This window comes from Aspergillus tubingensis (assembly GCF_013340325.1).
Source record: "Aspergillus tubingensis WU-2223L DNA, scaffold_11, whole genome shotgun sequence".
Classification (NCBI taxonomy): domain Eukaryota; kingdom Fungi; phylum Ascomycota; class Eurotiomycetes; order Eurotiales; family Aspergillaceae; genus Aspergillus; species Aspergillus tubingensis.
The window spans coordinates 2,088,161-2,105,571 of record NW_023336285.1 but is presented as its reverse complement, the minus strand read 5'-3'; the positions used below and the strand labels follow the sequence as shown (position 1 = coordinate 2,105,571).

Here is a 17,411-nt window from a genome sequence, read left to right as displayed (position 1 = left end):
TATGAGGAAGCTGCGATTATATATTACATGATGTCAGTTGTAAACGATGACAGAAGTGAGGACAAATGAAAGGTAGGGTATAGGGTAACAGTGAGAATCCGGGCTAGGGACGGAGAAAAGACTATCATTGAGGGCATAAATCGAGAGGGGAGGGAATAAGAAGGTGGCTTCCTGCATACGCCGGAAATACAAGAGCGGCCAACAGTGAGAGATGGGAAGAGATCCCCACGATATATGGTGAAGGGAACGTTAAGCAAGCGGGGGAGTTGTTGGTACCTGATATGTTGAGTTGAATGACTTTCATCCAGTCTGCATCGTAGACCAGTAACGTCAGTATGGAAATCTCGCCATTGACTTTGCACTATGAAGGAAGATAAAGTCGATTGGCGCATCACACTCGGAGGCGAAAGTCACCATCTGCATGAACCGGGAATTGTATGGAGACGGCTAGAGGATCAAAACGCCGGGCCTGGGGATGATGGGTAATTGCAAGAGCAGTACGGAGTAGCGGCTTGGAATAGCAGAGAGGCAAGAAGATAAGAGCATCAGGGGAATCGAAAGCCCACCGATACAATCAATGATTTTCCCGGATGGAAATAGGATCTCCGTATAGGAATAGGGAGGTTATGCCGGAAACTTGATGCGGTCTCCTTAGCTAAGTCATCACTCTTTGCCGCCTCATTCTCCTGGTACGTAGTTGAACCGTAGATATAATAGCAGGCAGTGTGGTTCGTAGTAGTGCACGGAGATCCGAGCGATCAGTCAATAATAAAGAGACGAGTGTGCGGAGACCCGACAACAGGGGTGGGTAAACACGCTCGATACCCTGAGGAGGAGTAGAAGCGGGCGCGTGGTGGAAGGATCTTTGGCCTGGCCTAGGTAAGAGGTATGCACCACTTTCTGAGGATCGTCTCGGAAGTTTGAGGGGCCTCTGGAACTAAAACCAACCTTTCCCCCCCGGTCACTCCCAGTGGCGCCCAAAGTAGTGTGTCTTCATATAGGCCTCATGGCCGTCGGTTTAATGGGACCGCGGTCCCCCCTCCTCGTCCCCTCCACGGGAAGGACGATCCCTAGTTAAAATCGGGTTTTAAAAGGATCTTGATCTTCTTGACCTTGAAAATAGTGCCCCGAACTACGGATTGCGACGTACAGCTATTGATTTTCATTAGGGGGTTTTTTTTTTTTCTTTTTTTCTTTTTTTCCCCCCTTCCCTTTTCCCTTTTTCTTTCTTTCTTTTCTTTTTTTTCTGCGCGTATTGTGTGATTTCAGTATTTATTTTGGTGCTTCGGTATATTGTAGTACTACTAGACTTCCCCCGCTCATGCGTACTTAATTAATACACGATCCACGCCCTCGTGCGCGCTATCTAGTCCACCGTATCCAGTACCCATGTAGCTACTCTGTAGTAGATGGATAGTACCAGTTAAATAGACTAGACTAGTACTAGCAGCACCCTCCATTATGGAAAATGGCTTTCAATTACCTGTATGTACAAAATGCCTTGGTCGTAATGTGACACCGACCGTCTTCCCCCTCCGCCCCGGGTCCCTCTCCTCCCCATTTCCTTCAGCTGACGCCAATCTCAACATGTCAAGGACTAGAAAGTGTCTTGATTATTTCCTCAAAACAAAAATAATATGACTCCCAAGGCTGAAGCAATGGGTATGGTATCACCAGAAAGCTTTCCGATCCTGCTTGTCTGAGTGGTAAGCTTACTGTTTTACTGTTTCCCTTATGCACGGCTAATGGTTACGGTACTGTTCAAATTAGTACCTACTATGACACAAGCTACGTATGAACTATGGAGGACCTTTGCGGAAGTAATTCGCCTGGGGCCATTAGTTCCAATTATTATCAAGCAACTCAATAGAAAGACATCCCCCAAATAACCAATCAATTAGATAGCAGTGATGCGTCATTCTTTAAAACAAGCCATCCCCCTCCCCTCCTCCTCCTCCTCCTCCTCCTCGCCCGCCCAGGAAACACAACAGCTCGCTAGGGCGGGGACTTCTTGGTCCTTTGTATGCGACTAGTAATCGCTGCTGCTGACTTAAATTTGTTACACTCACTGGATCTAGAACCTTCATCACCTATTGGTAGCTGCCTAGACACAAGTAGGCTATGATGTTGATGGTATTTTGAAGCATTGACAGCATCGTTAAATTCATACTTACTGCGTTAGCGCTGCTGTATTCGGAAAAAAGTCATTTGAATTGTTGCAGTGCCTATGTACACTGGAGTACTCGAAGGGCTGGTCCGCCCACCCGAAGTTGTACTTTGCCCACCTGGTTGATGTCCATACGCACTTCTTAGGTATCTGCACGCGTTTGGTTCTGCTACCGATGTAGTGGTTTCCCTCTTCCTCCTTAGTCTGACCTTCTATTCTCTCTGATTTCTAAATTCATAAAAACAATTCATAAAAAAAACTAGTATAGATTAAAGACATAAAAACTTGCTTGGGTTTCATCTGTCATTGGGCAACACGCACCGAGAAGCTTTGTCTTTTCTTTTGACCGATATCAAAAGCAACCATCAGGAAAAAGGTTGTTCCATTTCTTCAAGATACCGCATTAGTTGAGCATATGATGTGCTAGGGCTTACCATCCCCTCTTGCCTCCAATTTGCCCCTCTCGGTGCTTCTTGCGCGCTTTTATCGATAACCACTTGTATACAGCATAAGCGATCATGGAGTCCTCGATGCAAAATTCGAATCCGACTATTTTGAATGCTGCAGATCTTCCCACCCGTCTGCGTCCTTCATCATGCAAAGCGGGCACTTACGGAGGCGGAATCCTTGCGTCAGCGCTCCCCTCTCTAGCGGATCCCACCAACTTCAGTCTGAGTGAATCGGAAGAGTCTGATGAAGATGTTGATTTGATGGAAGAGCCGATTGATGAACAGGAGATCTACGGTAAGCCTCCCGCTTGTTCCTAAACAAGGGGACCGAGTCGCCCGGGAGCCGATTACCTGACAATCTCTCAGATCTTGTGTCGACCATATCCGACCCCGAGCATCCCATTTCACTTGGAGCTTTGGCAGTCGTTTCGCTGCCTGACATTTCTATCAAACCAACCTTGCCGGATGTACCGAGCTCGCTTCTTCGGACAGTATCCGTTCTCATAACCCCGACGATAACACATTGCAGTCTGGCCACAGTTATAGGTCTTGGTGTACGAGTTCGATTGGAGCAATCATTACCTCCGCGTTTTCGTGTGGATGTCCGGATCAAGGAAGGGACACATAGCACTGCCGATGAAGTGAATAAGCAGTTGGCCGACAAAGAAAGGGTGGCTGCTGCACTGGAAAATGGTACGCTAATGGGCGTCATCGCAAAGATGCTCGAAACATGCCAATAATTCGATTGTACTGCTATCCGGGCGCCGTTTATGACCCTCGTCGGCGTCTCTACTATGCCATAAAAATACCCGTTTCGATGATGACTCGATTTGACTTCCGATAGTTATACAACAATATGAAAAAAGGAACAAGAGCCACTTACGGCGCTTGTTGCCGCTTCTTTCCACCTATCGACAAAAAATAGCTCAGGAGTCTAAAACGCCACTTTCCTTCAAACCTTTCCAGAGCTCTGGTTCCAAAAACTTGCTGACAGTGACATCCTCAGCCAATCCTTTACGTCTCCGCGTTTTCAAAACGAAGTCGCGGGCTGTGGCCATGGCGGGCGCCATCTCTAAGGGCTTCAACTTGACATCGCGATCCAGTGGATCCCCTGGGACGACGCTCCACTTATCGAAGACTAGACTAACGGCAGCTTGACCCTGTGTATGGATTCGGAGATCTGTTTCAAACCCGAATGAATCTATCACGGGGATCAAACCACGAACGGAATAGAGTGGAGTTCCTGCTATGGGTCCATCGGAGAGTACATGGCCCCTTCTTCTTGAAAGGACTGTGTACACTGATGCGACAGCGTCCGCCGGTCCAGTCATCGTGCAAGAGTAAATAGGTTCCATTAGGCGTGGTGATGCCATGAGGAAAGATGAGTAAATCGCTCGTCGAGCTGTGGGGATGATTTGACCACCACCCCTGTAAATGGCTTGGTCGGCGAGAGAAACGTCGGTGAGCCTGAATTTCGCATTCCGAATGGCTATTCTTGCAGTTAGTCACAATGAACCGCTCTTCTTCTGCTTCTATAGCGATATAACCCCCCTATGCGTAGGATCTGGGTGCTATAATTTTCAAAACATTCAAGGGAAGCATGGTGCACTCACGTTCTTCGCAAAGAGGACCTTCTCGTGTTCCCCAAGTAAATCCTTGCGTGATAGAATCTCTTACGCTCCCAAGCAACTTCTTGTCGATCTGCGATGGTAGCGTATCATCCTGTAAGATGTTGGGGCCCATCTCGTCTGGACCGAAAGCCCAGATACTCCTGGCTGCAAGTTTGTCCCAGTCGTACCGCTCTTCGAAAAAGCGCGACACTTTGCGAATCGGGTCTTTGATATTGACAGCACCGCTCTCGATATCCTCGGCGATCCCTTCATCCAGAGGCTCTGCAATCATCGTGATTTTGTTCTTCTTGTTTGGCGTGATGGAATAACACATGATAGCCGAGGTCTCCACAACAGTCTCGCAGAAGCGTGTAACAGGATCTGAAACCTTGATCTCCATTTCAGAATATAGTCTTCGTAGGTCATGAAGCACGCAGTCCATATATAGCTCGCCCGTTCCGAGAACTACATGCTCGCCAGACTCCTCCACTTTTGTGGATATCAGCGGGTAGCTTTTGTTGACTTTTCGGAGACCCTCAAGCATCTTGGGCAATTCCGACGGATTAACTGGCTCGACAGCAACCTTGAAGACGGACTCTGTTATATGCCGAACTGATCGGAAGATGTATGCATCCTCATCGTCTTCCAAGGTGAGAGGCACGATAGTCGCCGTCTTCACAATAGAGTTATCCACACCTCCTAGAAGAACCAAGTTGCCGGCAGGTACGCCGCTTGTTGGGATGTTATAGCAAGACTCAGCAATCCATGTGTCGGAAATGGTCGCAACAACCATGTCTTCTTCATCTTCGGGGGTATAACCTTCGCCAAGGACACGGACCTGTTGGCCAGGACGAGCTGTGCCGCTCATTATCCTGCCAAAGGAGTGAAATTTTGAACCGTCCGAACTGTTAAAAAGTTTAGTAACATGTACGACCAGTGGACCATCGGAATCACAGGCAGCCATAGCTGCCGCCACCTTAGAATCGAGAGGCCCAGTGTAGTACCGATCAAGCTTCTTTTGAGCACCCTCTGCAGGCGAAGGCACATGCTGGAGAACCATGTCCACAAAGCCTGTTGCTGACCCGAAGAACTGTTCACAGACAAGGTTCAGCAAAGTCTTTGCATCTGTCTTGAGCTGTGACGGCTTAAGACTAATACCAACGCTAGAAAGCGTTTCCTTTAAGTCCTCCGGGCTCTCGCTTAATGTGTGCGAGTAAAGTTTGTATATGGGCTCGAGAACAAATTGAACAAACGTTCTTTTAGAACCTTCTTCCACTCCCTTTCGTGTGAATTTTCGACTCTTCGGATTGAAAAATATATCGCCCCATAGGCGCAAACAAAATGCGGCTGCTTCAATTTGTGGATGCGTCTCAGAATACATCTTAGCAAATGAATGCAACGTGAAGCACCAGCCCATGGAGGCGCAAGCAAAGGCGACGTTTCCCTTCTCGGGGCTCAGCCGCCTTGCAGCGCCCTGTCCAGGCAGTACGTTCTCGATGATAGTGTTGACCTCCTCGATCACATGTTTCAGCTTGAAATAAGCGTCGTTCGGAGGGATCTTTAATTCCAGGATTAGTCTGTCCATCTTGTTCACAACCAATGTAAGCGGCAAGTCTTCAAGGATAGCATGCTTGATTATTTGCTCGGTGTTGGCCTGGACACCTTCGACCACATCTACTACAAGAACCACGCCATCGACCAACCGACAAGCAGTAGCCACCTCGTCCACAAAGTTCACATGCCCGGGGGTGTCAATGATATTAAACAAGTGAGATTTGCCCTTTGTGCCCTGAAGCACCAAGCTCATGGGTGACGCTTTGATGGAAAGACCTCTTTCTCTTTCCAGAAAGTGAACGTCGGTGTAGCGTAGTTGTTCCTCTTTCCGCTTGCCTGTCCGATTCTCGAGGCGACCGGTGAGATCATGGGTCTGAGTGACTAGCATGTCCATGAAAGCCGTTTTTCCATGGTGCAAATGACCGACGAGAGCGATGTTTCTTGTTTGGTCCGGGTAGCTGAGCAAATCCGTCATGAATTCCCGTGAATAATAGACGGGAGGCAATTCGGCTTCTTCAATCGCAAACTTCTTCTGTTGGACCGGGGCGATGATGGGCTCGGACAGAGGCTGTGCATCCTCCTCCTGCACCAGAGTCTCGACATCCTCGCCATATACCTGTTGTGCACTGGGATAGTATTGTTTATCTTCGTGAAGGATGACCGCGTTCGACGGGCCCTCTGTGACTGGTATCAGTAAGGCGGACCTTGCTAACGAGGTGAACATGGAAAAGGTAACTCTACCATCGACATCCATTAACTGTTGCTCATCAACGTCATGCGCTTCATCGTCGTCACCATCCCCGAACGCCTCTTCAAAAGCGAAAGCCTGAGGATGGGCATCCTCATGACGCGGGGACTCCTCGTCCGACCCATCTACCTCTCCAATATAGTTGCCAAACCTGCCGGAAAGCGAAGAGAATAATCAGCCGTGCGCAAGGTGGGATGAGGGGCATGGTGACCAATTGAGACATACTCATCGTAAAGATCGTCCATTTTCCAACGTGGTTGGACTAGAGGCGAATCTTCCGGGGTTTACTTTTCCTTTCTCTCGGCCTCGTCCACCAGCTGGAGAGAGAGGCTCGCGTCGGTTTGGCGATAAGTTTCTAGTAGCTCCGGGACCGAGCTTGGCGTGTTTGCATGGCTCCGGCAAGTTACTCCGAAAGTAGTACGTTTGTCCGTGGCTGCCAGTGGCCGCCGCCCCGCCTCCCGAGGCGAAAAAAATAGGGTAATTATTATTGTTGTAAGGAGGGGCCGGCGGCGGGCAGGCCAACGAGTGACTGACTCGGAAAGCAAACAGTTCATCCCGTTCGTTCCCTCGTGGCCTGAGCTACCATTTCACCCTCATTTGTTATTTATTCAAATAGCCTGCCGGTCTGCCTTTTTAACTCTTTCTTTTTTTCCCTCATCCCCTTTCCGAAACCGCTTGCCTCTAAAAGCACGCATTTGCGCCACCATGTCTTCCCTACCTCCGGTCTACATTGTCTCCGCCGCCCGCACTCCAGTGGGCTCTTTCCTGGGGTGAGACTTCACACCGGGCCGCCAGCAGGCTCTCAGATAAATGGTCCACGGCGAAGCTGATCCTAGTTTCCTTGTTTCGCAGTTCTCTCTCGAGCCAGACCGCTCCGCAGCTGGGTTCCCATGCGATCAAAGGTGTGCCTGTAGTGCTGAAGCGATGGATGATGTGCCCCTGATCGCTGACTGCTTCGATGTCTAGCTGCCCTTAACAAAGCCGATGGGATCAAGCCTTCCGATGTACAGGAGGTTTTCTTCGGCAACGTTCTTTCTGCGAAGTGAGTTTTCTCGCTTGCTGTGTTCATAATTACCCTTTGCCATGATGCATGCTAATGGTCCTAATCAATCAGTGTCGGACAGAACCCCGCCAGACAATGCGCTCTTGGCGCCGGACTCGACGAGTCAACCGTTTGCACCACTGTTAACAAGGTCTGTGCCTCGGGCTTGAAGGCAGTCATTCTTGGTGCTCAGACCATCATGACTGGAAATGCAGATATCGTTGTTGCAGGCGGTACTGAGTCCATGTCCAATGCCCCGCATTACCTTCCGAACCTCCGCAATGGCGCCAAGTATGGCCACCAGAGCTTGGTGGATGGTATTATGAAGGATGGCCTGACAGATGCGGGAAAGCAGGAGCTTATGGGTCTGCAGGCTGAGGAGTGTGCTCAGGATCATGACTTCACCAGGGAGCAGCAGGATGAGTATGCTATCCGGACCTACGAAAAGGCCCAGGCTGCCCAGAAGGCCGGCCTCTTCGACGAAGAGATTGCACCTGTTGAACTACCCGGCTTCAGGGGTAAGCCAGGTGTCACCGTCGCTCAAGATGATGAGCCCAAGAATGTGAGAACTCATTTCCCCACGTGAGGCATCCTTGGTCCAGATCGTTCATGTCAAACTGACTCTTTGGCTTTTATCTTCTAGCTCAACCCTGATAAGCTTCGAAGCATCAAGCCCGCTTTCATTCCTGGCTCTGGAACCGTGACGGCCCCCAACTCCTCTCCTCTTAACGACGGCGCTGCCGCTGTTGTCTTGGTTTCCGAGGCCAAGGTTAAAGAGCTGAACCTCAAGCCTATTGCGAAGATTCTCGGTTGGGGAGATGCCGCACACCAACCCAGCAAGTTCACCACTGCTCCTGCGTTGGCGATTCCCAAGGCGCTCAAGCATGCAGGTGTCGCTCAAGATTCCATCGATGCCTTTGAAATCAACGAGGCGTTTAGCGTTGTTGCTCTCGCAAACATGAAGCTTCTGAACCTACCTGAAGAAAAGGTCAACCTTCATGGTGGCGCTGTGGCTATTGGCCACCCCATTGGTGCCAGTGGTGCTAGGATCTTGACTACCCTGCTCGGGGTTCTCAAGGCAAAGAAGGGCAAGCTCGGCTGTGTCGGAATCTGCAACGGTGGTGGTGGTGCTAGTGCCATGGTAGTGGAATCCCTCGTCTAAGCTAGAAATTTTTCACCTCGTGAACTAAAGTATGCTGTCGCGAAATATGAGGACGGCAAATTGATATAAATACCCTGATCTTGCCGATGCTTAAAGACTGCACATCTTGTTTTAAGTCAGGGTGAGTGGGTCTGGCATCTGACGAAATGCAATATAATAAATACATGAACTCGGTTCTTATGTCGGAAAGTCTTGTTTATCCTATTTATCTTGGCACAAGCACTGCAAGTGACGTACCTAGTACAGAACATCCGTCACCAGCAGTGTAATATCTAATCAAAGCCTTGACTGTTCTGTCTCAATACTACTGTTAAGACGTTAAGGGCTGATGGCCATTTTGTCGTGTATTATACATGGTCATACTGCTACTAGAATTTACTACTTGCTCACCTTCGCTTCTCATACAGCGCTCGGCTGCTGCGAAAATCTCTGTAAACACCCATTAGCCAAAAGCGCCTAGATGCGCCTAGATATCTTATTAGCTATTAGCTCTTGACTGGGTCGTATTCTTGATGACATTTCTTAGGATATACTGGCTACAATGCCTCATAAACAGAGGAGTCCTTGGAGATATTCAAGCAAATGCCCCAACAAATGCCATGAGTAGAGCGCCTCCTGCAACGGCTACACAAGCCTCGACGCGCCGTTGACCCCTGAGCGTCGCATAGCTTGATTCACTCAGGAAGTCCTCTGCCAGAAGTTCAACAAGCCCCGCAAATAATAATAGCCCGCTACTAATGGCGTTAGTTATTCCCACTGTGAGTAAGCCTGTCGTACTTGCTGGATCATAGAGGTTATGCAGAACAAGCCCCATAGCTTGCCCTATGGGGGTAGTGGTTCCATAGGCAAGCGCCATGAGCCACGGCCTGTACGATGATGGGGGAAAGAGATCAGGGATCAAAGACGCTATCCGTGATCCAAGAGCAAATCCTTCAAAAGTCTGGTGAAAGCAAATAGCCACAAGAAGGACGATGAATGATGTACCCGTGGCAACACTGAGGGCCATTCCGATGAAAATACTGTGGAAGAGAATTCCGGCTTCGAGCAACAAGCATTGAAGCAATTGGCGCTGTGGATTTTGCCTGGATGACTCGAGGTCGGTCCCCTGATGTATGCTACTATGAGACCGACGGTGACCAGAATGCCACGGCTGCTCATCCCGGTTCTTATGGGAATTGCCGCGCGTATTTTCGAAGGCACTTGGTTCTTCAAATTCCCTGTCGTTGAGTTCGGTAGACACAGCCGAATCCTTAATGTTTGACCCTGAAGGCCCACTGACCGGGGATCTTCCAAGTGACGTGGGAGAGTGTAGAGTCATGCCTTCCCCAAGGCTGTCAAGGTGGACATTGTCGGCCAATCCGTTTCCGTAGTCATTGTCTTCCTCTTGATCGTCACTTGCGAGATCTGCGCCGACGTCGCTGATCAACTGGTCGTATTCGCTCCCATGGACATGGCCCGCACCTTTCAGTGCAAAGAACATCTCAACGAGAACCACCACGAATACGGCAATCATAGCCACAAAGCCGGCCATGGCACGATAGGTCTCGCTCCAGAAACGAGGGAGACAAGGGTCGGTCAATGAGACAAATGCTGTAGGGAGGAGGTGTACGAAGGCTGTTGCAATGAGTACGCCTGTTCCGAAGTGTCTAGAAAGGAAAAGGAACCGGCGTGGAATTGGGAGGCGCGGGAACCGACGAGCAAGAACGGGGAATGAGCACGCTAATATAACCATGGGTTAACAGCCAATCACCCAAGAAGCCAAAGAGAAAGTAAACTGTACCTAGCGTGCTAAGCACAAGGATAAGGAACAGTGCAAAGACATGTATCGGCGTGTTATAGGCGCCTCGCTCCCTTGATCCGCAAGTCGAGGTGTCATCGTTAGAAGCCCGAGCATAACTTCGTCGGGAAAGCTCCGTCCGCAAAACAGATTCAGGAATATCGGAGATTAATGAGAACATATATTCAATCCCTGCAGACAAATATTCGCGTTAGTAGAGAACGAAACTATGCCGTGCGGAGCGGAGCAGGTTGGGAGTTGGACCGGTCAAGGCAAAAAGAGAGATATATGTGCGTCTCCCACATTATGTTCCCTTTGAACTGAACTTACCTAAACTACTAGGGTCGGTCTGACCCGGCCTTTGGTTTCCGTCCATTCTCGGCTAAATGTCATGTAACGATGTACTCTCGCCGCATCCATGACCTGAAAACATGCACTGGGCGCCGGCACAGGCTCACGAACGGTTCAGAAGCAGCCTAAGTCGCGTCAGCAGTTGACAATTTTACAATGCAGCGAGCACATACAGTAGCTTCTGCGAGAGGGATAACACCGGAAGTTCTGGCAGCGAGCAGTCTCAATGACGTGATGCACCTACCATGTCTAAAGGAGAGAACGCCTATTCGACATGTAGGGAGACTTTGCCGGTAATCCGGACACGCGGCTCGTTTGTCCAGATAATCTTATCAATCAGTTCCGTAGTTCTCGCTTATCTAATCAAATCGCTGCGCAATTGATTGTTGGATTGACTAATCTGGATAATCTAATCTGGATAATCTCGAAGGAGGGACGTACGAGATGCACACCACAGATGTTTCAATGGCTATTATTGAGGCTCAAGAATATACTAGGGTAACATCTGTTAGTATCAGTTGCTACTCTATATGGGCATAATAGTATGCTGTAAAGAGCAGGACGTAGCTCCTTGAAGTACCCCATACGGGGTAGTCGAATCCAATTCGGAGAGATATAAGTGCGGCCGAAGGGGTCTCTCCGTACGGCCACGTTAGTATCTGATGATTCTCACCCAGATTTCTTGATAAGGGAGGAAAAGAATACTAAGTGTAATGTACTTCTTGGCAGGCGCTGTTGGCTAATGGAAATCTATCTATCTATTTCGTAGAATTTCTTCAATTCAATACTACCTGTTTCTCTGCTTGGTCCAGCCACTGGTACCCTTCATACGAGTGGGTCCACGAGGTCCACTGAGGTTGCTCGCGCCGGCAACTGTATCATTTACGCTATTCCCGCTATTAGTATTACCCTGTCGCTCCGGTGAGGTAGAATCGGTGGATGGATGTTGAATAAGCATTGATTCCCTCGGTTCCTGACTTGCGTCGTCCCAATCGCCTTCCAGCAGCTCCCATTCTGCACTGGCCATTTCACCCAATAGAGTTGATTTCAGCTTATCCACGATCTTTGTTGGAGTTGGAAGTCTCCATGTGCGCATGAATTCAGCCCCCTCGACAGCACCCAGAAAGGAATGTGCAGTCCCATGCGAGTAATGCCCTAGCATAGGGAATGACATTGTGCGCTGAATGGTAGTTTTGGGTGAGTCCTTTGATACCCTCATCTTCGCCTGTATGTCGCGTCCAGCAAAGGCTCTTGATAGTGTCGATGGCTGCGCAGGTGGTGCCACAAGGAGTTGCCACAAATTCTTCCCAACGTTACAAACTTCTTCCCAGGACTCTGATGTTATGTTTATACCTTGAGTTCGACATAGCCACGACACATTCCATGCCAGTAATGTTACCCCTTCAAGAAATAGTGCATATGTTCCAGGGTCTTCCCTAGCCAGTTTCGGAAGTGCTCTGTCGATGGAGAGGGGCCGAGGTCTGGAAGGGCGAGGCGATGCGGTTCTAGTTCCAGGCGGTACAGATGGTGGATGACGTAGCGAATATGTTACGGAATTTGGATCTCGTGAAAGATAGGACGCAGAAGGTGCGCATATAGTGGGTATAGGATGGTCTTTATGAGGTAAAGTGATTTCCGCTGGGAGTCTGAGAGACAGATAATGCGAAACAAGGACGAGAAGGTGAGCAACATTGAAGAGGGAGGTGGATATATAAGCTGGCGTGACACCTGTCCAAATCATTACTAACTGATATAAATCAAAAGTCGCAGAGCTGTAACTTTCCGTTCATGTCCCTCAAATCGATGATATCTATACCACCCATCGTGTAGACCTCTTGGGACAATCCTTCCTTACTCCTTGTCTTCCGCTGTAGCCCATAAAGATTGGCAGCTTCTCGGCAGAGGAATATTCGGGCCTCTGCAGTTTTGCTATGGAGCGAATGCCAGAGATGATCCGTCCTCTTAGTATTATTCTGGATGTTGGCCAGAATTGCAGCTTCCCGCTCGCCGAGCTGATACTGTGCAGATTCAGAGTCCGAGTGCCGTCGCGCTAGTGCGAGCCTGCGTTGGGAAATTTCAAGTCTTTTGTCCTTGATCTCAGCAGTCAGGTTTTCGAGTTGATCACCGAGTAGCCTCAACCTTTCACACGACTCGGCTTCTCCCTTAGCGATCATCTGTAAGCTTCGCTTGGCAGAGAGCCCATTTTGGTAAGCAATGGCGGTTTCTTTGATTTCACCCGACCATTCCGCTTGGGTTGTCTCAGGGGTCACTCTAGCTTGGATATGTTCCCCAATAGACTGTTTCTCAAGAAGGACCCTCGCGTTCTCAACCCGGAGCTGATACAGCTGACTACGGGCACAGGTAGGGCAGAAAAACCGGGTTCGCGAAGCTGGAGCGCGAAAACATGTATGACAGCTCATCTCAAAAAGCTTTGTCTCACTCTCGGTTGATCGATACCGCCGTAGCTCACAGTCGCATGGCCTTGGGCTTCCGGTGATGGAATACCAACTCGACTGTCTGGCTTCGAGCACGTAGGTTGCATGAACAAATCATGAAAAAGGGGGGCACTCATGTCTTAATCGGATTAAGTGATGACATAGGACGATAAGTGATCGATTAGTGTCACTGGGTTTACTTATCTGAAGCCAACGAAGGGGACCGCCGTTTGCGTCACGTCACCTGACCAATCGTATATATGTACTGGGTGTTTGACATGAGGCACATATATATATGTTACGTAAGCGACATCGGTTGTCGTAATCATCACACCGCTCCTTTGTGCTTAAGTGCGTATCCGTAACAGTATCACTGAACTTATAGCCGAGTATCAGCAACTGAGAATTTACCAGCTTCGGTTCAGTACGGAGAAGTTGTTAGTATAAACGAATATTATAGGTCGCTGTATTGTTATGAGGCATGTTAATTGAGCATACCAACCGGCTTGCCCTTACACACACTGAATACCTTAGCGAAACGTATAATTGCATTTGCAGAAGCCTATTGGTTTTAATATAGATAGTGCTGCTTAATCGCAACTATCAGCGGCTTCCAGGAGCTGAATGATGCGGTTATTGGAATCCGACGCAGTGAGATGGACCTGCAGGTGATCACCACTTTCGGCCTATCTAAACATATCAATCGAAAGCAGTATGTGCGATGTAAATGGTGGATAGTTGCGATCACCTGACTCATCTCGATTCCCCCTCAGGGAGTTTCGATGCTAGACTGAGCCATAGATAAGTTCAACAAATTGCGTACTTCTGCCATACACTCAAAAAGAGCAAGTTCTAGCGCTAGGCGGTGTAAGTTGAGCCACGCATATTTCTATGGTGCGTATGCTAACATTTGACAGGGTTCCCCTGGTACATACCCAGTTAGTTCAGCATCGAACGTGAGCATGGTCGGCAATAACACGCGGTCCATTTCTGCACGATATATTTAGATCTCACTTCTCTGTATCTATCGCTACTGCTCCTGCTCCTATTCGACGCTGATTCTTAGCCCGAGAAGCTATAGTCTAATCATCGGCATGACTTCTCTAAACAGGGACTTTGCAGGCTCCAATTTCCCGGGGAGTGATCTGCATCAGAACGACCTTCGCACCGAGTCTCTGAAGACCCTCCAGCAGTATATGTCTCCACCTCCAGGAAACCTAATGGACTATGATTGGGACCAACTCCAAGAAGAATACATCACTTCTATGGAAAAGCATGAAAATGCTGAAAGAGACTTACGTAACCGTGTGGCCAAGTTGCTTGAGGTGTTTACAGCCGTCATTGATCTCGTGACCTTTATCTGATATTCTCTTTTAGATCTTCATGGCGTGGTCGGAGACAACTGTTATGCGCGATGAAATCAGAGCTTTAAAAAGGTTGGTCCTCCCAAGTCCCCGAAGTCTTCAACACAATCACTGATGTTATTGTAGATTTAAGACACAAATGAAACATGTTCAGACATCTGAAGAAGATCTAGAACTGAAACGTAAACACTGTACGTAAAATCAGTCTCAGCTAAACCCGTTTGTATGTATAATTTTGCTGACGATGACTCAGATGTCGATGTTGTGAAGGCTTTCGAAAGTGCCCTCGCTTTATTGAACGACCGCCTCAAGTCGTAACATTACTCGAGGGCGGTTTCTTCGAGCCCTCTCCGTTTCCAGACCCCATACCAAAACCGCAGAAAATTACACATTATCACAGCTTATCATATAATGTATTTAATGAAGTTCCACTGTTTCCTTCGCATGGCAATAGATAATTTAGACCGAACTGTTACCATCCAGACTATCACCGTTCCTCGATATCGACTTGATAAGGCCATATACGTCCAAATAACCTACTCCCCTGCTCTGGTTGAGAAGTTGTTCCGTCCTCCGACACTATGATAGGTGTCACTAACATCTCTCCCAGAGCTTGTCAGTAGCCGTTCCTCCTCAGCCTCCTCAGCTTCCTGGTCCAGTAGACGTTCATCAAGTTTCGGATGGCGGATGAAAGAGGTGACCAAGACGAGCAAGTAGACAACTGAGATTTTAGATCTTATAAGCCTGTGGCTAGATTTTATGAAGACTGGAGGTTCCCACTTACCGAGAAAGATAAATTGAGACCAGAAAAATACTGTGCCGAAAAAGGGATAGCTTATCGTCACGCGGTTGAGGAACATACTAGTGACGCTGGGTGTGCAGACTTGCTTGGCAGCCGTGTTGTCTGTTAGTTCCGAGCATGGCTTGATCAGGCGTTTGTTAGTCAAACAATCCGATTGCTGGCCCGGGGGGCGATCACAGAATGTTTGTGGTCCAAAAGTTGCGTACTGGGGTGCAACAAGCATGGGGATCGAATAGTCCAAAGCTAGTATTGTCAAAATCAGCATGGCAGTGGTCAGCAGCAGGGCTTGTGGAGACGTGTGCCCCATTCTGATCCGAAATATTCTGATCCATAGAAAGCGAATGCCAATGGTAGATATCCCGACCACTGAACTGCCAAACAGCAGCAAAACAACTACTGTAAAGACGGCGTAGTCGATCGGAAATACCTTTGCTGATTGAACGAATACCCAGTTCAAGGGATTGAAAACCCCAATGCGACTGAGTATGTATCCGCAACGTTGTTTGCACATAGAATTCTTGGCTTTGTCAATTGCCGTCAAGAGCATCGATATCCATATCATGAGTGCGACTAAGAGAATGGCAATGCCGCCTAGGAGCTTTAATGGGCGGAAGAAAGCCGTAACCTTTAGCCATGCCCTCATAAATCGGCCTCGACCTTCACCGTCAGCCTCTTCTGCCAAGCGTTGCCGCCTAATAAGCGTCCTCTCATCTCGAACGAGGGTATCGAGCTCTCTACGTTCCTTGGAAGAGAGGAGACCCGGATCTCCTCTACAGCGCCCTTCCAGCTGGCGCTGACGCTCTCGATTAGATTCGAGCTGTGCACCTGTCGACGCTTTCCAGGTCATGTCTGACACAGATGGAGCTGCTCGTATCATCCTCATGGGAAGAACGGCAAGGCCCGTTGAGGTATATAAGACATAGAGGAACAGCCCCAGAGTTATCAATAACCCAAGGGTGAATGTAATGACCCTCTCGCCACCTAAAAGGAAACCAATCAGTATTAAGTTATGATGAACAGGTATTTTCTTTCTTTCTTTCTTTCTTTCTTTCTTTCTTTTTTTTTAGAATAAAGGGGGAAATAAGGACATGTTGGAGGGAGGCGAAGGGAGATCTCACGATTCTCAGCCAGAAGCTTCCTGAGATAGTCTGAAACATTGCTGTCCTTGATATTCGAAACAGGGACAAGAAAGCCAACAATGAAAAGCACAACCACTATCGCAATAAACGAGATAGTGTACTTAAACGCGGTCCAGAGTCGTTTGGCAGCAGATTGCTCACCGGATTCGACAGCCACTTCATCGTATTCTTCGTACCAGAAATAGACAAATGGGATTGCGAGAAGGCATAGGAATGCATCAAGCGAGTAAAGGAGATAGTACACAGCCGTTAATAGAGAAACAATCTTGTCTACTTCATCCTGAGTGGCCCAAGGTTTTCTTTGACCAAGCTTCGAGGATGTGGTAGAGGATATTAAAGCAACATCCACGGGCAACAAGAGAACAGTGGCAAGTAAGCTTGTAATCGCGACAATACACGTGAAGGTCACAACTGAAGAGCGATCCCGAGGCGTTTGATATGTATAGATGAACACCGACGCTACCATTACCAGAACAGCTACCACAATAGCGTATACTGCCCATATAAGGGATGTTTGTAAGAGGGCCATCTTGGTTATAGGGATAGATTAGGCCCTACGAAAGGCGAAAGACAACAGTTCCGCAAAGGGTTGGGTGCATGTATTGTCAGGACTCCAGATCCGATGGAATTTTCACATCGGAGTAGATGGATAGACGAGCTAGATCCTATTCTGTTTCAAGTTGTATTCATACCCAAATCACTCAAGACGGGCATGACGATAGGTATAAGCAAGGCAGGCAGGTAGAAAAATAGATTAGTTGTTGAGGACCACCAACAATTAACGTTCTTTTTGGGGTCAAAAAGTCCGCAT

At 48.5% G+C, this 17,411-nt stretch overlaps 7 protein-coding genes across 7 annotated transcripts; 3 read left to right on the top strand and 4 right to left on the bottom strand.

Annotated features, from left to right (window-relative positions):
• Positions 1–2,685: 2,685 nt before the first annotated feature.
• On the top strand, positions 2,686–3,356 carry AtWU_10045 (iron-sulfur cluster assembly protein CIA2; the record flags this gene model as incomplete). The annotated part of the gene is made up of 2 exons (XM_035505151.1): positions 2,686–2,911; positions 2,983–3,356. 2 exons carry the CDS (start codon positions 2,686–2,688, stop codon positions 3,354–3,356), a joined length of 600 nt encoding a protein of 199 aa, XP_035361044.1.
• A 186-nt stretch (positions 3,357–3,542) lies between these two features.
• On the bottom strand, positions 3,543–6,773 carry AtWU_10044 (116 kDa U5 small nuclear ribonucleoprotein component; the record flags this gene model as incomplete). The annotated part of the gene is made up of 4 exons (XM_035505150.1): positions 3,543–4,105; positions 4,230–6,458; positions 6,522–6,679; positions 6,754–6,773. The coding sequence occupies 4 exons, from the start codon at positions 6,771–6,773 to the stop codon at positions 3,543–3,545; spliced, it is 2,970 nt and encodes a 989-aa protein (XP_035361043.1).
• A 460-nt stretch (positions 6,774–7,233) lies between these two features.
• On the top strand, positions 7,234–8,732 carry erg10B (acetyl-CoA C-acetyltransferase; the record flags this gene model as incomplete). The annotated part of the gene is made up of 5 exons (XM_035505149.1): positions 7,234–7,298; positions 7,381–7,430; positions 7,495–7,570; positions 7,643–8,132; positions 8,214–8,732. The coding sequence occupies 5 exons, from the start codon at positions 7,234–7,236 to the stop codon at positions 8,730–8,732; spliced, it is 1,200 nt and encodes a 399-aa protein (XP_035361042.1).
• A 574-nt stretch (positions 8,733–9,306) lies between these two features.
• AtWU_10042 (putative ZIP family zinc transporter) lies at positions 9,307–10,885 on the bottom strand (the record flags this gene model as incomplete). The annotated part of the gene is made up of 3 exons (XM_035505148.1): positions 9,307–10,451; positions 10,513–10,701; positions 10,840–10,885. The coding sequence occupies 3 exons, from the start codon at positions 10,883–10,885 to the stop codon at positions 9,307–9,309; spliced, it is 1,380 nt and encodes a 459-aa protein (XP_035361041.1).
• Positions 10,886–12,617: 1,732 nt separating this feature from the next.
• Positions 12,618–13,280, bottom strand: AtWU_10041 (Atg14 domain-containing protein; the record flags this gene model as incomplete). The annotated part of the gene is made up of 1 exon (XM_035505147.1): positions 12,618–13,280. The coding sequence occupies one exon, from the start codon at positions 13,278–13,280 to the stop codon at positions 12,618–12,620; it is 663 nt and encodes a 220-aa protein (XP_035361040.1).
• A 1,109-nt stretch (positions 13,281–14,389) lies between these two features.
• On the top strand, positions 14,390–14,977 carry AtWU_10040 (Nop14-like family protein; the record flags this gene model as incomplete). Its single annotated transcript, XM_035505146.1, has 4 exons — positions 14,390–14,620; positions 14,673–14,731; positions 14,786–14,850; positions 14,913–14,977. The coding sequence occupies 4 exons, from the start codon at positions 14,390–14,392 to the stop codon at positions 14,975–14,977; spliced, it is 420 nt and encodes a 139-aa protein (XP_035361039.1).
• Positions 14,978–15,195: 218 nt separating this feature from the next.
• On the bottom strand, positions 15,196–17,129 carry AtWU_10039 (putative LMBR1 domain protein; the record flags this gene model as incomplete). The annotated part of the gene is made up of 3 exons (XM_035505145.1): positions 15,196–15,380; positions 15,444–16,442; positions 16,580–17,129. 3 exons carry the CDS (start codon positions 17,127–17,129, stop codon positions 15,196–15,198), a joined length of 1,734 nt encoding a protein of 577 aa, XP_035361038.1.
• Positions 17,130–17,411: the final 282 nt, after the last annotated feature.